General features: G+C 36.7%; 1 protein-coding gene across 1 annotated transcript in view; it reads left to right on the top strand.

The window, feature by feature from the left end:
• Window positions 1-24,927, top strand: part of Alk (Anaplastic lymphoma kinase) — a 1,262,077-nt gene that overhangs the window by 1,107,411 nt on the left and 129,739 nt on the right. Inside the window, exon 19 of the mRNA XM_081725826.1 lies at window positions 9,283-9,478. Within this exon, the coding sequence (XP_081581952.1) occupies window positions 9,283-9,478 (196 nt within the window). The remainder of the gene's footprint in view (window positions 1-9,282; window positions 9,479-24,927) is intronic.

Raw genomic sequence — 24,927 nt, 5'->3', positions numbered from 1 at the left:
TCCCGTGACTTGTTTTTTCAGGCATCCGGCATCTTTCTAATCAGTGATGGGTATATATTCAAAAAATATGGATGGCAAATTGTTACATGATTTGCCCTTAAACTTGAAAATTAGAGCACTTTTGTCAAGTTGATGCCTAGACTATTTGCACCTTCGTACATAGTGTTGTTTCGTATTGAAAAGAGGTAGAGGCTCATATCTGTCACTAGCTCATTACTGCTGAAAGAGCTCAGTTCATTGTTGGTTGTTAGCTCTATTAGCAAGGTTAACTTTCTGCTATAACACGTGTGATATTTTGAGTAATTTTTCTGTACTTTGGTGCTGAATATTTTTGTGCTGCAGGAAAAGCCTGTAGCAACGAGACAAAACTCATATTTATGCGTGGACGTGTGAAAAAGTCACTATTATATATATATATGGGGGGGGGTGATAAAGAAGATGTGTAAATTCGGTGGTTTGAGGCAAAAAAAAAAACACCAAATCTACAGATAGTCCCATAATAAGAGAAATAGATGAAACTTCTCGACTAAGAGCGTCCGAATCTGTGCTTTGGTATGACAGTAAGCAGTTGCCTGAAGTCTGCCGGCAACTTCAGGACTGTTGATTTTGTCTGGCCTGTGTGTTCACATATCGTCTTTGTTTTCAGGTCTTCACTCTTGTACGCACGAATACGAGTTTTTTCTCATTGTCACAGATCTGTAGAGTTACCACAGCATAGTAATAATCTATATGGGAACTTAATTACAAGGAAATAAGTTGCCAGAATACTTACGATTGTGAATATAGTGCTGATGTTTATTAATATTTCAAAACAAAATATTCGATACAATAAAAAATAGTTTCTGATACTCACAAACACTCAACGTACGTGAATATTTGTTTTATGTACTACGTTCCTTAACTAAAAAATATCATAAACTGATGTAATAGCTCATTGGCAGAGCACTCCTGTTAGTAGTGTCATACTGAGTATCAGCAAGTAAAAATATACATTTGTTTTAGGCTAAGGAATTTCATAGATATTTCCCTTGAACGATTTCAACCCTGATCAATAAAAATAATTATCAAGCCACGAAGGAAAAATACTATCTACATATTTCATGACGTTTAAATATTTTTATTATATATATATATATAATTCATATCATTCTCCTTGACCTATTTCAAATCCTCACAGAAAGCTCACGCCATATTATGCAGGCGGAATATTTTTTTTAAAAATTGCTATTATGTTTTAAGATTAGACTTTGCCTCTAATTCCAATTCTAAGTAGGACAATTCTTATATCTAAAGACCGTTCACTCATATTTTATATAAAATTGTCATTTTTCTTAAATTTAAAGCGGAGCATTTGTTAAATATTGAAGTGAATCAACATTTTTTTCTTCATCTCGATTTCAACCCTAAGCTAAGATTAAGGGAGATTTTTCATGGCTCTATGGCATTGTCAGCGCTGGAGACCAGGGTTATATTCCTAGCGGGAGCTCATGTGCTTCGAATTCCACATTAAGCTGTAGGATAATGTCTTATATACCCTTGCTGCTTAAATGGATGCTGAACTCAAATTTAATCTCAGTTATAATTCTTGACTGGGAACTTCATAGAAACCATAGGCTGTATTGCACCAAAAGTACATAACTTTTACAAAAGATCTCGTGTGAAATTATTGTCTTACTATAACATACAGAAAGTATTTATGGCGAAACTCTGAATTCGTATAAAGCCCAAGTCCACAGGAATGACGGTTTTTACGAAACTAAATTAAGATTTGTTTTACAAGGACAATGATTTTTTTTATTATTATTATTTCAAATATAAACATCGAAACAATGAATAGAGCGACTTTTTTCTTTATTTAGAAGGTGAAGCACTGTCCAATATGATCGTGTACAATTTGTTTTCCGAATTCCTACATTATCGCATATTCCTCAGTAATGAATTTTGTAAAGATCATTCATCCGCGGCTGTTGTTCTGAGTAATGTTGATGTTGTAAGTGAAATAATTGAGAGAGATCGTAATGTGATATATCATAATATTCAAGCATATTTGAACATTAACATCGAAGCAATACATACGATTTCAAATAGTGATCTGAACTTACAGAAACTTTCAGGCTCTTGTCATCCAGAAACAGGCTCTTGTCAATTTCAAAGAAATGCTCAAAAATATCACCCGACGTAAATCAAATTAGGTGTACTACATCGTTACAGGAGACTAAACTTGGATCTATTCACACAAATTCGAAACTATATAGCAACTTACTGTTTGGGTGTCTCAAAGTGAGCCGAAACCAACAAAAGTTGTTTGTTCGAGGAGTGCTGACAAGCAAATGATTGTTGTCGATGATTCGATTATACGGGCATGTGGTAACCACAGCTTTAGAATATCAAAGAACTGAAAATCATGAGTGGTACACAACAGTTTGTTTGCCAGAGGTCATCCATGAATTGCGTGAAGCAAACCCATATCGTCGCATTATTCTTCATCTCGAAAACGCCAGTTTTCTCTCGGGCAACAAATTGTTGTTTTTTCTCCAGTAAAAATGCCAAATTAATAAATCATTGTCCATACTCACCTGATTTAGCACCCAATAACTTCTTTTTGCTCCTACACTGAAAAATAAAATGCATAATGAGCGATGTGTACAACGTGAAGCAGCTGTTGACGCATTCCGAATTGCAGTTTCTGAGGTAGCAGCGTCAGAATAGAAAAAATGCTTTCAAAATTGGTTTGAGCATATGCGAATGTGTAGGCGAATACTTTCAAAAACAATAAAGCCATTTCCAGATTTTCGCATGCCTTCTTTCATCTTGAATGCAGAAACATTTTAGTACTCCTCGTGTATTATTATGTTTGTAACGAATTTCAACTCCAAATGTGTATCCATTTCATTTTCGAATTTATTAAATGTTGTTTGGACTCGTATGATTGGTTACAGACTTTTGTAACATCTGTTACATGCACGAGTTGACGCATAATGAGTTACACGCATAATCGCTCGAAATTAGAAACATTTTTCGCGGATATACAGTATTTTACCCGTAATTTGCGTTACTGCCAAGCCGAGACCGCTGTAAGTCGAGAAGCCACTCTATGCAATTATACTTCCCTCCTGTAATAATACAAATGTTCTTTCACGCATTACGAGTTCATACGTCATTGTTAGGATTTTGTACGTCATTGTTATGAGTATGTAGTGTTGGAAGTACAGTATGCGGCAAAACAAACAGTATTGAAATCATATCGTTATCATTTATTTATTGTATAACGTAATGAAACATAAGAAATGTCAAAGGGATGTCAACTAAATGTTACTCAACACAAATTGTAAATTTGAGAGGAATCGAGCATATATATACATCACGTGTTCAAGATGTTGACCATTACGTCTAACATTCTTCATAGCCGTTCTGTAGATCGATGAACATGTTAGTGAACACGGGCTGCTGGAACAACAAAACAAATGATTGAATCTTCTCTTTTAACTCCGGTACAGTGGTAGGGTGTTATCTGTTCGGAAAATTGCTTCCTTTAGTATACGTACCCCACATGTAGGCATCTGGAACCGTAAAGTCAGGGAAGTGAGAAAGATAAAAAAAAAAAAAAAGATCCGTTTAACGGAAAATCAACGGAAATCCAACTCTAGTGGGAAGAAGGTCAAGTGACTCACTTGCAGTATAGGCAGTACTACATCCATTATTGTTGTAACGACAGATTTTTGGTGCGGCAAAAACCGTGCAAATCATGCAAGAATGGGTCAATATTGAACTGTCATTGATGCAGCGATCAAGGTATAAATGGCTTTTATCACTGAACCATATGTTGCTGATGAAATCTACATGTTCATACGTCTCCAGAACAATACAGTAGACGTACGCGCTCATTTCCTGCAGTGAGATGCTACCCCCACACCGTATGAGCGAAAATAGTGCTCTAAAATAAACACCTTCTCTGTTGTGAGTAACATTATCTTCGCTCCAAATGCACACTAGGCTAGTCCACAGACAGCTAAGCATACATGTGGCGCTCACAGCTCATACCACATTGCGCCCGCGCGCCATGTGCACGCGAATTTCAGTACTGTTTATTTTGCCGTATACTGTATATGCATTACTGTTAAGACTAAATTTTTGTCATTGTTAGGAGTATATGTGTCTCTGTTACGAAACAAACATTCCATGGACAGAAGATAAACATCAAATAAAAAAGTTCCAGCATAATAATAACTATCAATTGTTTTTGGCAAAGACCACTATAAAAATGTCTTCTAAGTTTTCCAAAAATTAGGCACAAGAATTTACTCAGTTTTTTGGCACGATAATCTCAATTTGTTTAACTTAATTCGAGCTATTAATTGGTATAAGTCTCATCTTGGGAGAGTATCTTAAACGCTAATAATATTGTGAAATTATACGCATAACAATTTTTGTAATAATCGTTTTCACATTATGACGATTAGTTCCGAGATACCCATGTGATTCAGAACTCTGTTATTGTAAGTCAAGAATCTCTTCAAAAAATGAAGTGAAATATTTCAGTTGAACGTCCCACGATTATCCCGTGTAATCTAAAAGAGGCGACAATAGTGAGAATGAATGAAATTTAGGAACAAGAAAATGGGAGAACCCCGAAAAAGCTCACGCATGCAGTGTTCGTTCACCACAAAGCCCATTGGCGTGAGATAGGATCGAACCACGAGCCCCACGCATCAGAAATGAACGCTGTACTACTGAGCGAAATCTCTTCAGGTAGCGATAAAAAATGATACCAATATGGTTTCTGTCATTTACTAGAGCCAGGTAATTCAAGCCTTAGGGCACCTGAAACGCGAGTTATTGTTACCTTTAGTGGCTTACATCAATAGCTACAAAATGAAAGAAGCAAGCTAGTGACGCCTATCCGTTGTCGTCTTTACCTTAACGAGGGATCCAAACCACATGAGCTCTCACTGGGAGTTGAATCCGGGTCTTCCACGTCGACGTTAATCGATAGTAATGCTCCATACGGTTCATCTCTATTATAAAGTTATCCTGCGGCTTCACTAGTAATTGGTATATGTAGGCCCTATCTGAAACTGATGCAAATGTGAAATCAACTTTGGCACTATCTTTTGGTTGGTTGGCACCAGAACGGATCCAGAAGGGGGGCGATCGGGGCAATTGCCCCCCCAGAAGACGAAATGTTCTTATTTTATATATATAAATAAAACCCATCCCAAAGTTTGGAGCCCTTAAAAGTAGCAGTATGACAACCCACCGCCCCCACCCCAGAAGTCTGTCCTGGATCCGCCCCTGGTTGGCACTAAACTTTATGGTATGGCCCCTTTAGAGCACTGTCGTTATGCGATACGTGACCTACGTTTCAAATTTCAAGACTCTCCCACGGGAAATGGAACTCAAGACCCCGTGTTTCAAATGTGCCCACTATTCACTAGATAAAAGGGGAGGGCTCGTATTGTTGCATGTGATTTCCCCCAGAGTTTGCGGCTTGCTCGGTTAGTAGATACAGTGTTCGAAGTGGGAAAAAAGCAGAGACGGTATGTTTTATTACGATTTTGACTCTACATACCGTCTATCTAAATGTTGAAATACAGTGAGAGTGTGTTGTCTAAAATATTGCATTTCTATTAATGTAATGACTGAAAACCACTGGAGAGCTTCTCTTTAGTTACGGGGGGCGGCATAGAGAGACTTTGATCCCTCGGCAAACACTTTCTAAAAAAGGTTAAAATATTCCCTTAGTTGTATTATAGAGAATTATACACGAAAATGTTCAAAAACCGAGTTTTTATATTAATTTCCTGCGGGTAAAGTTTCCGGACCCTCACTCGACTGAGGGGTATTCCAAAGTCCCGGAAGAATCGCCCCCACGGCAGACAACCTCTAAATCCGCTCATGCTCAAAACACTACATTTATATGAATTAAGACAAGAAGACCACACACATGCATACGAAAGAAACAATTCAATTAGGCACATCAAAATATCAACTAGATGAACTTCTTTGAAGACGTCTCATTTTAAAAACAAAGGGTAAGAAAAAGATAAAAAAATATCGGTTTTGTCAACTTAGAAACTATTACTACATAAGAAATAAAATCTTTTTACGTGCAAAGCTATTCGTCAATTACTTTGTATAAAAATGAATTTATTAAAAGTATTTAGCATCTACTCTCCCGTGACGGTATGGCTTGATCACTAAAGAGCAGAAGCGGAATGCATTCATCACGGAAAAACCAGAGGCATACTATCTCACTTCGACCACTGTACGTAGATAATCAATTTTGTGTCGAGAGGAATTACATGAACTGGAAACTTATTTAGCATGTACATAAGTTGTTTTGATATTTGTTAAATTGTGCATTTGGAACAATAAAGCGTGATAAAAGAAACCAATACATGCATCTGTCGAATGAGGATCACTACGTAAAAATGTTACACCCGAATGCTTTTGTAATTGTTTGCTAAATTGATTTGTACTAATCAAGTTTATTGCCCATGAACTAATTACTTTACTACTCGTATCACGCCTCTGTGTCTGTGAATTGTTGGAAGTTACTCTTGGTTTTGCTCTGTTTTATATTTGTTTTACTAATTGATTGCTCTCGGAGTCTTGTGAACTATATATATATGGAGAGAGAGAGGGAGACTTTATGGAGATTTTAAGTACGACTCGCAAATTCGATGTGAAATAAAATATTTTCCCTTGGTATTTGATCCAGAGAAGTACCAGATTGTTATTTATGTTATATGGTAGTGTTATATAAAATAGTATTTTCTTCGAAACTAATTATCGAAAAAGAATATTGATTCCTTACTCACTTCATATACGAAACGAGATTGAAGGTGTTACAAACATCTATGATAAATTTAGTCATCAATAACACACACAAAACAATATATATATATATATATATATATATATATATATATATATATATATCAGGAAAGCAACATTCAGTTTTCTGCACTTCAACTACCAACTTAAAAGCTTCTCTTATTCTCATTTCAATATGGTTTCTCCTTTCACTTCAACCACCAACTCAAAAAGTTTCTACTATTTTCACTTCAATAAGGGCTCCATTAATTGTTCACAGTATTTCTTGTTTGCTCCATATGTCTTTTTTTTTTATTTCTGTGAAGGTACTTGCCTCAAATACAATCCCGAGAAGTGATTCGAGTCTCACTTTAACCAATAGGTCCCGACTAATGACCTCGGTGGCAGCTGCGATTCCTCCCTGGAACCGACGGAACAGCCTGTTTTTTGTTCTAAAACCTGCAGTTTTAAGTGAAAAAATCCATTCGCTGCTATATTCAAAGCAAGCTTCACGTCGGTCGCCTGCTCTGCATGACTGCAACGCCGTCCAGCTTAACATTCAATTGCTATCAGTGGTGAGAGCAATTGAAGGGTGGTGAAAGGGAAGTTTTTTGCTGAATGAAACCGGACAGACACGAACATACCGACGAAGCAGAGGAAACTCTGTTTGGCTTATTCTTATCAATGTATTGCACATAGTGGAATTTCGCGTATTATACAGTTCAGTTTCTTTATGTAATTTTAATTTGCTAACAAATAAAGGAATTTGTTCGTCCTTTTTTTATAATGTTGTGTGATATTTTACCACCTTTTACGTAAAAATCAGAAAAGCTTAGCGAAACCTCTTGAATTGTCAATTATAAGGCATTCATTGGAAGTTACCTCGTTAATCAGTTTCGAGTAATTGATGAGTGAAGTCCGTCTGTAACTTTTGAAACACACTTATTTCTGGCCTTCAAATTTGCTACGATACTACTAAACATGGTTCCCATTATTATACGTTCATATCATCGTGATATTTTTGAAAATCTTGAAACCTACTGAACACTAAAAGACATGACTTGAAATTCTAAAACAAATTAAAATTCATTACTTTTTTTAAACTAAAGATGTTCATTTTTAAATTGAAAAGAAGTTACAATGGCAAATTTATGTTACTCGTATCTGGAAATAATGGATTTGATATTGCAGGTTGTTTGACTCGAGCTATGTTAATTATTTTTTGATGTTTTGTAGTATAATGGTGCAACTATCCTAGTTTTCGCTCCAAAATAAGATACCTTAACTTTAATACAACGTAATTATAACTCGTAGACTAATAGACTATGGGTTATTAAGTAATTAGTACTGTAATAAAGTAGGAGAAAATAGGAGTGTTCGAGAAATCATCTTGATTCATAATTGTTACCTTAATCGTCCATATAAAATATTAGGCGTTTAAAGTCTGCAGTGAGTAATTAAATAATGCAAACTTACAGAAATATCCGAATATAACATAACAGTTTTCAATTTAGATGTTTTATTTGACATACTTGTTTCAACGGCTGACGTAACCATTAATTACTATGTGGGAAAAGAATTTTGGTGTAAAGAATATTCAATTTATATACATTGCAGTTTGAACACCTGTAATGTACTCGTAGTTACAGACTGTAACGAATCCGCTTCAATTGTCATGCATTCTTTAAATTGTTAACTACAAATCTTCAATTTATTGAAATGACATCTTATCTGATTTTTAATATACTTAAAACCCAATAAATCGAGCACATAAGAATGTTATAGGGAGAAGGTGAATAGCTATTAATTCTCTTTGTCTATGCCCATATAAAAGGTTCTTCCCCATATCTCAAGAAGTTCTGGCTACGCCTATAGCATTTAGTGCCCGTCAACTTCGATCCTCTAGTGCAGTTTTATAAACAAGTGAAATTATGAAAGTTCTATATAATGTGATTGATCGGATTATCTTCAATAAATTGATTTTCGTCGTTAAATTTTGACGTACTTACTTTGACTGTTCTCCGAGGCCAAAATTCATCTATATACATATATTTTATGACTCTCTTTGAACAGTGTAGACATATTGATAATAAATTGTAGGGGTAAATATTATTGGATTAACTTTTTTTCTGACAGCAAACATTGAATGACTCCTTGACGTTCAACAATGATACAGTTTGAGTGCAAAATCAATATTTTGAAGCATACCACCTCCGACAATGTAGTCAATTTTTATAAGAAAGTTTCGAGAACTACAGATACCCTCAAATATGTAGCAATGAATATATATTCCATCAAATTTGACCCCTGACAAAGACAGTGATAAGTATGCAAAAACATCAAAGAAGGATACGAAGGTTTAGCATGTTCATCTCTCATTGAATAATGACTACTCGCAAAGTTAACATAGAAACAAAACAATAAGATTTCTATTCTGATATATATGATTTTTTTTAACAATTACAGATAATCGTTATCAAAGAAAGAAAGTTGCAATATCTGGGCGAAAGATGATCAGTGGAGCAGATCTTCAACTTAACAGGCTTCGAATGGCTTCGGATGGAATGATGACTGAGTACAATCCTAATTATGAATTCGGAGGAGGAACATACACTATCCAGGACTTGAAGGAAATTCCAAGGGACAACCTGCGACTCGTTAAGTAAGTAATTGTTTAAGTTTATATAGTTTGTCAGTGAATAGTATATGCAGAATGTATAATTAGGAGGTTGTTGTTTAAAATATCAAAATTTATTGAAAGTTTGAATTTCCAAATGCCAATTTAAATCGATATTACCCTGTAACCACATGTATATTATCTTAAAAATCTTAAGCATTAGTTTCCAACATTGTATCTGATTCGTACACAACTTAAAACTGTACTTTTTAAGTTATATTTTGATATTTTGATTATACACGTATAGTCCACGACGTTTCTATATTGACTATTTTATTTTAATTATGTATATACCAATATTCTGTGCATATGCAATAATATGAACAATATGAAACCACTACAATAAAATACAAAAACTCCTCTTTGGTTAATAATGATTGAACATGGTTTCCAGATGGACTTTTAAATTTATTTCAATAGATCAATAATCGTTTGTGTCCATTCCGCATGAATCTATTGGTTTCTCGAATTATCAGATAACATTAGTTACCTTTATGAAATATAATGTCTGAAAATTTATCATGTACACACATGTCCAAAATTATTGTCGCATATCTATAACTGTGTTCTTGTAAGAATATAATTTGATATGTAAATTATTCATTGTAGCTTTGGAAAATTCAAGATTACTAATAAAACTCCAACTGACCAAACCAGTATATATATTTTAAGACTATATATTTGTGTTACAGTTTCGGCTATGTAACATAATATGTCTGAGGGAGGCTATGTTACATAGCCGAAACTGTAATACAAATATATAGTCATAATATATATATATATATATATATATATATATATATATATATATATATATATATATATATATATATATATATATACTGCTTTGGTCAGTTGGAGTTTTATTAATAATTTGATAATGATTTTGCAAGGTATTTTTAATACTGATAGTATGTGTATAATCTGGAAATGTATATTTGTGATAAATTTCATAGGAAAAGAATTATAAATACGAAAATTATAATAAGTAAAATAAAATGTTATTAAATGCACAAGACAATTTTATTTTTGTTTTATTGTTCTTATTTACTGCTCTTTTGACATGAAATTTGTCACATACACGTCTTTGCCGATTATACACATGGTAACATTATAAGAAAAACCGGGCGAATTCGTTATCAAATTATATTCCTACAACAACATATTTATAGGTATGCGACAATAATTTTCGACATGAGTGTACGTCTATTGTAATAGCTCATAATTTATTCCTGCACATTCTTCTATGAGTTTGCAAAATATGCTCTTCTTTTGGCTCAGTACAATCACATAGCTGGACATAAATATCAGGTGGTCGAAAAAGTTTTTAATCTTTTGCGCATGAGATGGCATTATTGTCCCAAATGCCAGGATATACATATCGCTGCAAGTAAGGTCTAACATCATTTGCCATCTGATACATAAAGCTAGAAGATTAGCAAAACGTGATGGTATTCTTTAATCAGACGTACAGTATTCTGGTAAATGTCGAACAAGATCAGCATGTAAGCACTCATAACATCGCCAATAACCTAAACATTCATCACCAGTGTTAAACCATTTGAAAAAGTTGACTACATAAAGAAGCTCGATACATGGGTGCACCACGATACTCGATCGAATTTCTATCTGCGAATCTATACTGAAACGGAACAAACTCGAGCCATTACTGTAGCAGTTGATCACATAGTGGATAACCTAGTGCAACTATGTTATTGTGGTTCAAGTAAGTAGAAGCTTCACAGTCTATGGCAAAGCCAATACTGACTCCCACGAAGATAACGTTGTGCGTTTGATGGGATTGGAATGGCATCATGCATCACGTTTTGCTGCTGCCTGACAGAGCAATAGGCTTGGACTTGTGCTGTTGACAGTTAGCTGAATGCCCCTATCAACTCAGAAGAAACGTCCGAAACAGGCCCATAGAAAGGTGTCGTTCACCACGCTGACAATGCCAGACCGCATACATCTTTAATTGCCGCAGAAATTGAGAGAACTTGCCTGGGATATTCAATGCATTCATCGTATATCCCTGAGCTAACACCATCATAGAATCATCTATTTGGGTTTCTACAGAACTTCCAGCATAGTGTTAAGTTAGTTTCGAAAAAGGAAGCCACACAGGTTAGAATTTTTCAGCAACTGCAGAAATTCTATAGCGACATGATTATAGTGTTGCCCCAAAAATAGCAGAAGGTCATCAAAGAAAATTATGCGTATGTGGTTTTATAGTATCATTTGCAAATCACAATAAATGTACTGTAAATTTTATCTTCAAAGAGTTAATACTTTCTAAACAACCTGATATTCAGTTCAGCTTCTTCCACTCACTTTTCGTAGTTATGTGCACGGTTCAGTTCCTGTTGTTTTTGGTTGAACAATCTATTGTTAAATGAGAAAAAATATTCAGATTTGTCACAGTATGGCAGACGAAAATTAATTTACTTTGTTTCTTGGATGTTGTGACTAAGGTTTAGGGATGCGCACGAGTCGAGACATGTCTCGAATCTGGACTCGACTCGAGTCGAGATTCGAGAAAAGACACACTTTGTGAAATTCGAGACGAGTCGAAACAAACGCATTTCTCTACTCGAATTTTCGAGTCGAGACATGAGTCGAGACGGTACAGAACGCATAAACTTAACAGTTAGTCTTTCGAGCACACAGATGAGCACGCAGAATTTTTTGTTGGAGGTGTATTTCTGATACGCAATTAATTCTTCGTAAACAAATACAACTATATAGTATCTGAAGCGACTTGTAGTCGAGAAGATAGCAATGGTAAAATTCACTATACCGTACCACATGGTGTAATGTTTTTTCTTTATTTTTCTATTATGAAATGGAATATTTTCTTTCAAATTCCGATTGATGCCATCTTGGCATCTTTGGGCAATTTTCAATATTACGTCATATATGGCGTCACTGTTTGACACCTCTAATTTACGCAGTAAACGCTGACAGATGAGTTAAAATCTCTGTAACACAGCAACCACAGTAAAAAAAAAAAAAAAAAAATTTTGACAGGATATATGTAATCAAAACTTTCTACAATTTGGAACATTTTGGTGACCATTCCTGGTATGGGAACACTATAGGGACGTCACAATTTTGGAAAAATATTCATTCATTTTAATAATTCGCTATGAACAAAGTATTTAAACAAATTGGACCAAACTAAAGGAAATGGCAAAGTAAAATATAAAATAAATATTTCTTACTCATGAAAGCACTACAGTAAAATTTGTATGAAGGTAGAAAGTAAGATAAGGGTGTTTATGTTACGCTAATATGTATAGTGTATAGGAATCATATATACCCGATGACACGAGTCGATCATATGGATTAACAATACCACGTCTGAAAGGTTCACCTTTGCATCATCTCAAACTCAGTGACTTGCTACAAGTAATGCCTATGCATACCGCGGTCCAAAGGAACCGTACCTACCCTTTGTGGCTATCACGAAAGGTCAATCTCTCGATATCATCAAAACTTCAGAGAATATTTCTCCTGCCTTAGAAACGGACATACAGTGGTTGCAAAGTATTCTGACTAGTGACGATTTATAATGGTAGGGGATCATGAACAGAATTGCCAGACAAACAAACTATACGTCAACTCTAGCACGCCATATGTTTGGGCCACTTATTGGTTCTCCACCGTCCCATCCAGATACTGTTCGTAAAACGTTATGTTATGTGGAAGAAGTTGTCAGAGAAAAATATCTCTATATACATATACAGCAGACATGCAAATATACAAAGTTATAACGAAAATCAAGTGGTCTGATATTGAGCGCTGGCATCACCTTGTTGCTAGACCAGGAATAGTGCACACATTAATGTCATTCATTGGATCCATTAGATATCCTATGAGAGGAAGCGGTTTGGAGGATTTGCTACAGTTAGCATTTGGAGATGTGAGCAACATGCTTTCCGGATACGTATGGGTGAAAGCTATGCGTCACGATGGAACTAACACAGTAGAAGAGCTACAGTGTGGATTTGAAAAAGGAAGGGAAAACCCAACTAGTCAGTTTGTGAATTGACATGTTAATCATCCGTATTGTCATTACTCAGTTGTTTATTAGATCACAAAGAGAGGATGACTGGTTAATTAAGCTGTACTGTCTAAAGCGCTTTTTTGAAAAGCAGCTGCACATTTCAACTATGCGAGATACATAACGTGGCATATTGTGGAGATGGAAAATGCTCTTCCTTCTGAGTTTAAAGACACACTCTTAGAAGGACATAGTGTTTGCCACCATAGAGATGGACCTTGGAATATTGTTCATGTAGATTAGTTTGGAGTTAAAAATTAAATTAGAAAGGAGAAGGCAAAAGGAGGTCTCATTCTGATGACTCTTTCTCCAGATCAAGCTTCCGGATGGATTCTATTTCATCATATCTGTAATCAGGGCCGACCTTAGGTGGTGCGGGGCCCGACTGGGAACACTATGCGGGGCCCCAGGTTGACAACTAACTTGCACGAAGATCTGCAGATTCAATATATATACACATTGCACTCTCCCTCCTGGTCTAGTGAGTTGAGTTCATTTTAAATTTATCGTCCCTTTCAGAAGCAAGGCTATATCAGACGGGATCTGCTGGTTAACTTGGGATCCGAACTATATGAGCTCACTCAGAGAATCGAACCCGGGTCGCCCACGTCAAAGGCGTGTACCTAACCGCTTAGCCACCCATTTCCCTTTATAACGTTTTCAATCTGCAAAATGTTCTGGTGAAAACACTCGCCCTTTTCATTGCTTATAGCAGCTAATTTTTTAGAGAAATAACTAAAATGGAAATGCAGACAGTGAATGAATTTTGAAATACATATTTTACCGTTGTCCCTCGCAATTTTTCAAAAAAATGTTCTGTACCAGTGTTTCATAGTTGTCTTCTCTTACAAGGAAACCTATCAACGTCGAAGCCTAGTTACTTGACCAAACTTGGCAGAGAAGTGTGGAATATCAAAAAACGAATGTACGCAAAATTTAAAGTGCTTCTGTCCATAAAGACGGCCACAGTGGCCAAAAACCTGATTGAAAATAACCCATAGCAATATGTTTCAAGTTTGAACATTTCATTTTATTTGTAAAACGGGCAAGGGGATGAAAAACAAAAACACATCAACCAACACCGGGTGGAAGTAGACATCTATTCGAGGGTATGCTTATCTTCTTGAAGTCGGCCATCTTGAAGTCGGCCATCTTGTATCTCACTCGACATTTTTTAATAGGAAAGAGTTATGTTATATACCAAATTGGGCTAGAATTTTACGAGAAATACAAAGGTGAAGTCTATGTTTTCATAAGTTCATATTTGTAAGGCACAATGAAGTGCCTATTAATATGAATTCGTTGGTTCAAAAATTTCTTAACAGCTGTATCTTTTTCAAAAGAATTCAAGTCAAGAAAATCTAATGTACGCTAGTGAGGACATCGTATGTAGTTACTTATGAAAAGTATAATCACTTGAAATCATTATCGACTGCAGGCAAAATGAAATGGTGATGAGACGATCACAAACCTTAAGGAAATGAGGGAAGATGGATGACATATTTTCCATTGAATTATTCGAAATGAGTTGCTTTTGAGTTTAATGTCCCGTTCAGCAGCGAGGCTATATGAGACGTGGACCTACTGATTAACGTGGAAATCAAACCACATGAGCTCCCGTCGGGAATCGAACCCAGGTCTCCCACGCCAAAGGCGTGTACGCTAACCGCTTATCCACGAAGGAGCTCTTGGATTATTCGAGTTAGAAGACAAATCTTCATAAGCAGCCACCTTTTCAGTACGCATTTAGTATATATTCGGTTTTCCTGACTTGATTTGTTTTTAAAATACAACCATGGGATTTTTCGCAGGAGAGGATAAAGTTTGTCCTCTGGTTTTATATTTTTAATATAGCTATAATAAGAGAAAGGATATGTGAAGAAATCGCACTGAGGCTGATTTATTTGATACCATCTCGGTATTCACGGCAGTATTATAGGAGGAGGCCATACCCTCCCTTGTAGAGTCCATGGATGTACCTGTATTGCAATATGTTGTGTCTACTTGGCAACCGAGAGTAGCAGAGCCATTTTAACGCTACCATAACCACTTGGCAGGGCCCCGCGAACAGAATGGCATGTATTAGTTACATGCATTAGGAGCAAAATTTAGTTATAGGAACCACAACACATTTGTTTGCTGTGGAGTCTAATGTGCTGTTAAAACGGCACTGCATAGTAGATTAGACTGGACAGTAGAGTAGACGGCACTAGCGCGAGGCCCCTTTAGACGCGGGGCCCGATTGGGAGCAATAGGTCCAATCGGCTTAAGGCCGGCCCTGATCATGAAGGGATGTAAGTGGTCTGCAACCAGTGTACGATACGCCTCGGCCGTCATGGTGCCTTACACGAGCTTCACTTGATCCATGGATGCACACGTGAGTGTTCCGTAGAGAATAATTGAGCCACCACCAGATTCTCTACGCTCGCAGTACAGGTGTCAAAGAGCTGTTCCCCTGGAAGACGACGGATTCGCACCCCCCATTCTAACACACGGCCAGCACGCTCACTGATACTACATGCACCGTATGTGTGTCTGACCAGTAAGCATTCCTCATCAGGTGACGCTGATATCGCCTGGAAGGGTTTATATAGATAGTAAGTAGGCGGCTATAATATTCTGGCTGGCCAGTGTATAAGCCACAGTCTATTATTACTCATAAACGCAAGGGACATACATATTTCTCCTTTCTATCTCTTTTAGTTTGGTCCAATTTGTTTAAATCTTTTGTTCATTGAGAATTATTAAAGTGCATTTTTAAATAAATACTTTTCCTAAATTGTGACGTCACTATATTGTTCCCATAACAGGAATAGTCACTGAAATGTCCCAAATTGTAGAAAGGTCTGATATATCTTTTTACTGTGTACGGTTGCTGTGTTACAGAGATTTTAACTCATTCATTAGCGTTTACTCTGTAAATTAGAGGTGTGAAACAGTGACGTCATATATGACGTAATATTGAAAATTGCCCAAGGATGCCAAGGTGGCATCCATTGGAATCTGCAAAAGGACATTCTATTTTATACTAAAAATAAAAAAAAAACTTTATACCATATGGTACGGTCCCCCAAATCTGCCCGTCTATTGAGTTAGATTCAATGAAAAAGTGATCGTGTATTCGAACTGAGCAATGTATTATTAATTATCATGAACTGGAAAAATTAGGGAAAAAATGGAAGCACGACTGATGACCAGTGGCGTAACGTACGGAAACGCCGGTATCCCCGGCATCCCTTGTTAATAAAAAAAAAGTACGTATTGTAGAGGATATCAGGCTTAGCGCCTATTTTGAATTCTCCCTGTATGTTGTCATTGTTCTTCAAACAAGAAATTGTAATTATTAAATAATAAAGAAGATACTTCCCTATGTTGTCACCTCATCCCAATACAAATTCATGCTTACCATTCTCTTCCTAGTTTCCGTAACTTCATCAAAACAAACTCATTATAATTCATTATATATAAATTGTTTACTTGTAATTATCACAATTATTTCCACTGCAATCTTCTGGATACGCTCTCTCGCCTTACTTTGACAAGCGGAACCTACGCATGCATGTCACATTTTCTGTCTTCCTTCTTGTTGTACGCTATGTTCCTTGGGCTTCCCGGCTTACTGCAAGCATCGGGGTATTCGTCTGCTTTCTGTTGAATGCGTATGCCCAACTACTTGCTTTCTTACTCTCCTCATCCCTTGAACCTCTACATTTTGATTTAGATATACGCTGGCATATTCAAGTATACCCAACTCTGTATATTTTGAACTAAGCTATAGTTTCTGTACAGAACGTACGAGCGCTAACACCGAGATAGAACAAAACAGAAATGGTTAGTTCAATGCCTTTTTGAAGCATGTCAGTTATGTATAAAAATAATAGTATAAAATAGTTATGTTTTAATCGTAATTAAAGGCAAACTATTAATCTTCATCATAAATACATAGTATGTCCAGTGGCGTGGCCAGAAAATTTTGAAGGAGCTCACACATACAAGCATAAATATAAAGCATTCTGTAGAATCACAGACACCAATATGGTAGGCCAAGAGAGCCAGCACTCCCCGCCTCTCGCAAAGATTGCTTGGACCCTTCAGTCACTGGCACATATCCCGGGGAGATGAGGGGGACATGTCCCCTCCAATCTTGGAACAGGGAGACTGCCCCCCCCAATAATCCTATTTTAAGTTGTGATGATTTGTATCCGACTGCCACAAAGGAAAGTGAGTTGAAATTGATGTACCTTGACTTGTTTGATTTTAAAAAAGAATCGTATTCTTTAATATTTCATTGTCATTAATTCTTGTTAGTTTATTTTCAACTATTTGTTTAACTCCTGTAACGGTGATCATTATCATTTTCCTCAAATAAGAGTCATTATTTATATTATTACAAAACAACTGTCCTAAAATTTTAATTTATATCATTGTGGATGCGTACATAGAAATATATCAATTATAAATATGCATGTATTCAGATTTCAGAATGTGTTCACGGCACTGACTTGTAATACTGATATATACCACAATTTCATCTACATCGCCTGGGGATCTATATAATATACAACAGATACGCTTCAGAAATCAGATTCATCTACCGTAACATGAGTCTCACCTCCCCTCCCCCAGAATAAGCCTCAAATATACCCTCCTCCCAATGTTGAAGACAACTCTGCTCCCCTGATCCTCCACAGCATTGTTTTTCAACTTCATATATATTTTGAACATCGCTTAATATATATATATATATATATATATATATATCTTTAATATGATATATATGGGAACAGTCTTACCCATCCCCCGAATATTGAAGACAGATTTCCGCCCCTGCCTTCAGTGTCTGGTTATCTAACAACGAAATACATTCACAGAAACAGTCCCCCAGGGTTGGTTTAAGTACTTTCTATTTGCATCTTCAAGTGATATACATATACACTCAGGCCCATATTCACGAATGGGCGTCTGAGTTCCGAACCCAAGATGACAAATTTCTAGCTGCGACTTTTTTAAGAACGAGATTGAAGTATGTTATGCCGAGAAAGAAGCTGCCCACGAGAAAGAAATAAAGGGAACTATACTGGAAACAGTGGGGCCGAGTTTTCTCGTCACAACGGTAGTGGCAAGAAGAAGCTGAGACAATTGCTTATTGGCTTCTAACGCAATCTACACATTTGCTTCTGTATGCCCCACTAGGTCACCAATGAGGCCCCAGCTAATTTTTTACAACCATCTATTTCTCCTCGGAATAGTTATGTATTGCTGATTGCAGTAGTATTGTATCGCACAAGTGACTAACTTTGGCATCCCCATTTCGGAATACCACGCTACGCTACTGCTGATGACCACCAAACATCAAAATTTCATAAGGCATGAAATATTTGTTGACGTCAAAAACGAGAAAAAAGATTGCCTCATCAATTATCCGTTGTCTTGTCCAAGTCAGTTGCTTCTTGTCATAACTTGTGAAATTTACTACAAGTTAATCAGAATGTTGAAAATTTTCTAAATTTTATAAATTTATACGCCGATCAGGCAGAACATTATGACTACCTACCTACTATCGATATAAACCCTGCCAGGCGGTAGCAGCGTCACCTGCCGAGGAATGTCTGCTAGTCAGACACAGTACGGTGCATGTAGTTTTGTTGAGAGTGCTGGAGGTGTGTAGAATGGGGAAGGCGCGCGAACTATCTGAGTTTGACTGAGGGCACGTTGTAATGGTCCGCAGACTCGGCACGAGAATTTCGGAAACTGCAGAACTTGTCAGGTGTTCGAGGAGTGTTGTGGTGAGTGTCTTCAACAAGTGGCGAAAGCAAGGTGAAACGACGTCCAAACGTCGAGAGGTTGGGCGCCCCCCATCTCATTACAGATGTCGGACGTCGTAGGCTGAGCAGACTGGTAAAACAGGACAGGCAGCGAAATGTGGCGGTACTAACATCAGGCTTTAATGCTGGGCAAATTACAAGTGCGTCTGAACACATAATGCACCAAACACTCCTAACGATGGGTCTTCGCAGCCGACGACCCATCCATGTGAGAATGTTAACACACGACTGAAAAGAACACATGACCATCGCCACTGGACCTTAGCGCAGTAGCAGAGCGTTGCATTGTCTGATGAATCTCGATACCTTCTTCATCATGACGATAAGAGGGCGCGAATCCTCGTGTTCTAAGGAAACAGGTCCTTGACATCTGTACTGCGAGACGGAGACAAGCTGGCAGCGGCTTAATTATTCTCTGGGGAACATTCACGTGAGCATCCATGTGTCTAGTGGAGCTCTAGCAAGGCACAAGGACGGCCGAGGCGTATCGCACACTGCTGCCACGCATACACCTTCATAACGACCATGTTTCGCAACGGTAGTGGCTTTTCTCGACAAGAAAATGCACCATGTCACAAGGCCAGGAGTGTGATGGAGTACTTCGAGAAATTCAGAGGCAAGTTGTGATTAACATACTGGCCTCCCAACTCGCCAGATCTGAACCCAATCGAACACATATGGGATGTGATTGAACGTGACGCTAGAGCGCATCGACCCCTACCCGGAATTCACGGGAATTAGGTGATCTGTGTATGCACATGTGGTGCCAACTCTCTGCAGCGACCTTATAAGGATCATTGCGTCCATACTAAGACGCGTCGGTGTTGTTATCCGTGCCCAAGGTGGACATACTAACAATTAGGTAGGTAGTCATAATGTTCTGGCTGGTCTCTGTATATTTTAACTTGTAAATTTTGTCTCGACTCGAGACCTCTCGAAATTCGAGTCGAGACAGAAACATATTTTCGAGTCGAGATACGAGTCGAGACAACATTTTCTCGAGACGAGGCGATGCAGGCTTAAATCTCGATTTGATTCAGCTCATGCGCATCCCTAGTGTTAAGGTAATTTCGAAAAAGGCCTATGGAAACCACAGGTTAGAATTTTTCAACAACTGCAGAAATTCTATAGCGACATGATTATAGTGTTACCCAAAAAATAGCAGAAGGTCATCAAAGAAAATTATGCGTATGTGGTTTTATAGTATCATTTGCAAATCACAATAAATGTACTGTAAATTTTATCTCCAAAGAGTTAATACTTTCTAAACAACCTGATATTCAATTCAGCTTCTTCCACTCACTTTTCGTAGTTATGTGCACGGTTCAGTTCCTGTTGTTTTTGGTTGAACAATCTATTGTTAAATGAGAAAAAATATTCAGATTTGTCACAGTATGGAGACGAAAATTAATTTACCTTGTTTGTTTCTTTCATGTTGTGACTAACAGTTATCTAGAAGTAGACAGACCTAATTTAAGAAAATTTTTAGTGTTTCGAATTACGGCAAAATATTTGCGAACTACGACAATAAAAATTCTTAGTGACATTTGTAAATCTCGACTCATGAAAGGTATCTATGGTTATCGAGATATCAATATGGTTCTAACCCTAAAATATTTCATATTGGCAGCAATGAAATTACCGCCAATGATGTTATTCTTTGTTTGTACCGGTTCGATAATTCATAACCTCTGTTCAACCTACTGCCAATAAACTGACGCTACGAATTTTCTCTTTCATGCTTTTGGTTTAAGTTTTGCATCTCAATTTTCATTCATGAATGTATATGTAGTTCTTTCCATCATTCTTAATAGATTGTTCCATGTACTAATTTGAGTATGAGAGACTGATGATTTCCGTATGTTTAATATGTGCCTTGCTTTAGCCATTAACAAAAGGACCCTTGTGAACCTGCCCCCCCCACCTCTCGGTACAAACGATTTCCGCATATCAATAAAAAGTACTTCGTTTGTACCGGTTTGTACCGCAAATATTTTTGTTTGTACTGTACTGCAGTATGAGAAATTAAGAAAACAAAGTGGGGGGGCCAAGTTCACGCAGCCCCCCCACATGTCCTAGGATCGATTTAATTGGCTCATTTGAAAGATTTTCGTTTGTACCGGATTGTACCGTAGTTTGTTTCGTTTGTACCGTTCTGGATTATGAAAAATTAACGAAACAAAATGGGGGCCCACATCAAACAGGCCCCCAAATCACGACTTTATACACTGGATACACATGATTTTTGTATGCGATATGAAAGTACTTGGTTAGTACCGGATTGTACCACAAAGAGTTTTATTTTAGCCATAATAGATTATGAAAAATTAAGAAAACAAAATTGGGGGGGCTGTGTGAACCTGGCCCCCCCACCACGTCTTACAAACGATTTAGTTGGCTCGTTTGAAAGATTTTCGTTTGTACCGGATTGTACCGTAGTTTGTTTCGTTTGTACCGTTCTGCATTATGAAAAATTAACGAAACAAAATGGGGGCCCAGATCAAACAGGCCCCCAAATCACGACTTTATACACTGGGTACAAATGATTTTTGTATGCGATATGAAAGTACGTGGTTAGTACCGGATTGTACCACAAAGAGTTTTATTTTAGCCATAATAGATTATGAAAAATTAAGAAAACAAAATTGAAGGCTGTGTGAAACTGCCCCCCCCCCCCACCACGTTGTATAAACGATTTAATTGGCTCATTTGAAAGATTTTCGTTTGTACCGGATTGTACCGTAGTTTGTTTCGTTTGTACCGTTCCCGATTATGAAAAATTAACGAAACAAAATGGGGGCCCAGATCAAACAGGCCCCCAAATCACGACTTAATACACATGGTACACATTACTTTTTATGCCACATAAAAGTACTTGGTTAGTACAGGATTGTACCACAAAGAGTTTTATTTTAGCCATAATAGATTATGAAAAATTAAGAAAACAAAATTGGGGAAGCTGTGTGAACCTGGCCCCCCACCACGTTGTACAAACGATTTAGTTGGCTCATTTGAAAGATTTTCATTTGTACCGGATTGTACCGTAGTTTGTTTCGTTTTTACCGCCGTAGATTATGTTAAATTAACGGAACAAACTGGGGTTCCAATTCAAGCAAACATTCTAATCAAGTTTTGAAACACAGGATAGATATGACTTTCGAGAAACTTGAATTTGTCATGGCAGGTCAACCTGGCCCGCACATGTTTGTTTTCTTTCAATTCGAATCAAAGCGTCACCAAAAATTTGTACCAGTATGTATCAATTTATAGCATCAAAGTTAGAATTTGTACCGCCATCAATTTCGAGAAATTTGAATTTTTGATGGCAGGTCAAACTGATCCAGAAAACATATATATATTTTTTTCAATTCGAATGAAAACGGTACAAAAAATTTGTACCCAATATATGCCAATTTGTACCAGCAAAATAAGAATTTGAACTCTTACCCGGTTGTAGACGTTTGAATTTTTGTTGGTGGGTCAAGCTGGAACGCACTTTATTTTCTTTCTAATTCGAACCAAAAATTTGTACCCAATATATACCAATTTTTACCACCAAAATTAAGATTTCTACCCCCACAAATTCCGAGAATTATGAATTTTTAATGGGGCGTCAGGCTGGGCTGGAGAACTTATTTTCCTTTTCAATTCGAAGCAAAGAAACTACCAAAACTTGTATCCAATATGCACCAATCTGTACCACAAAAATTAGAAATTGTACCCCGAATATTTTTTGAGAAAATTGAACTTTTGTTGGGAAGTCAATCTAGTCAATCTGGACAGCACAAGTCATTTTTCGTCTCAATTCCAACTAAACCGGCACCAAAATTTGACCCAATAATTACCAATTTGTAGCACCAAAATTAGAATCTGTACTACCACCAATTTCGACAAACATGCATTTTATTGGCGGATTAAACTGACCCGCAGAACTTTTTTTCCTTCGAATTTGAATCGAAACGGCACCAAAAATTTGTAACCAATATGTACTAATTTGTATTACGAAAATTACAATTTGATCCCCCATGAATTTCGAGAAATTTTAATTTGTGATGGCGAGTCAAACAGGCCCACACAACATATTTTTCTGTTCAATTCGAATGAAAACAATATCAAAAATTTGTAAGAATTTTTACTCCCACCAATTTCTACAAATTTAAATTTTTGATGTGTCACACTGGCCCGCACAACTTTGTTTTTCTTTCCAATTCCAATCAAAGCGTTACCAAAAATTTGTACGCAATTTGTACCGCAAAATTTAGATTTGTACTCCCACCAATTTCGAGAATTGTGAATTTTTTATGGCGGATCGAAGTTACCCTCATGACTTATTTTTCTTTACAATTCGAATCAAAACGGGACCAAAAATTTGTAGCAGATCTGTACCAATTCGTATCACTAAAATTAGAATTAAAACCCGCATCAATATCTAGAAATTTTAATTTCTGATGGAGGGTCATGCTGGCTTGGGCAACTTATTTTTCTTTCAAATTCGAATCAACACGGTATCAAAAAAATTGTAGCCAATATTTACGAATTTGCAGTATCAAAATTAGAATATATATCCCCACCAATTTCGAGAAATACGAATTTAAATATGCGGGTTAAACTGATCCGCACAACTTATTTGATTTTAAAATTCGAATCAGAACTGTACCAAACACCTGTACCCTATATGTACCGATTTGTACCGCCAAACTTAAAATCTGTACCCTCACTAATTTCGAAAAAAAAGAAATTTTCACATATAACAGGTGAAGCAGAGCCGAAGAACTCTTTTCCCTTCAAATTCGAATCAAAATGGCAACAAATGTTGGTACCCAATATGTACCAATTTGTACGACGAAAATTAGTTATACTCCAACTAATTTCGAGAAATTTGAATTTTTGTGGTGGTAAAAGTTCTCCTCCACTGGTTTTTTCATTCTAGTTCGAATCAAAACGGTACCAAAAATTTGTACCCTATATGTAGAAATTTGTATCAACAAAATTAGAATTTCTAACCCCACTAATTTCGAGAAATTAGAATTTTTGATGGCGGGCCATTTTGATGACAAGCTGGCCCGGACAACACATTTTCATTAAAATTAGAATCAAAACGGTACCAAATATTTGTACCCAATATGTACCAATTTGTACCACCAAAATTAGAATTTGTACCTCCACCAATATCAAGAAATTTGAATTTTTGTGGCGGTTCAAGCTGGCCTGCACAACTTGTTTATCTTTCTAATTCGAATCAGTACAGTATCAAAATTTTGTACTCAATATGTACCAATTTGTACCACCAAAATTAAATTTGTATCCACAGTTATTTCGAGAAATTTGAATTTTTGGTGGCAACGTCAAGCTAGCCCCCACAACTTATTCTCTTTCCAATTCGGATCGAAATGGTATCGAAAATATGTACCTCATATGTACCAATTTGTACCACAAAAATTAGAATTTGTGCAACTACCAATTTTGAGAAATTTGAATTCTCAATACTAGATCCAACTTGACGTAGAAACCTGGTTCGCCCAAAACATTTCTTTTATTAATTCGAA

Source organism: Thermobia domestica, chromosome 9 (genome assembly GCF_964235325.1).
Source record: "Thermobia domestica chromosome 9, izTheDome1.hap1.1, whole genome shotgun sequence".
Classification (NCBI taxonomy): domain Eukaryota; kingdom Metazoa; phylum Arthropoda; class Insecta; order Zygentoma; family Lepismatidae; genus Thermobia; species Thermobia domestica.
The sequence above is the reverse complement of the archived record's forward strand: the minus strand, read 5'-3'. Positions and strand labels throughout refer to the sequence as shown.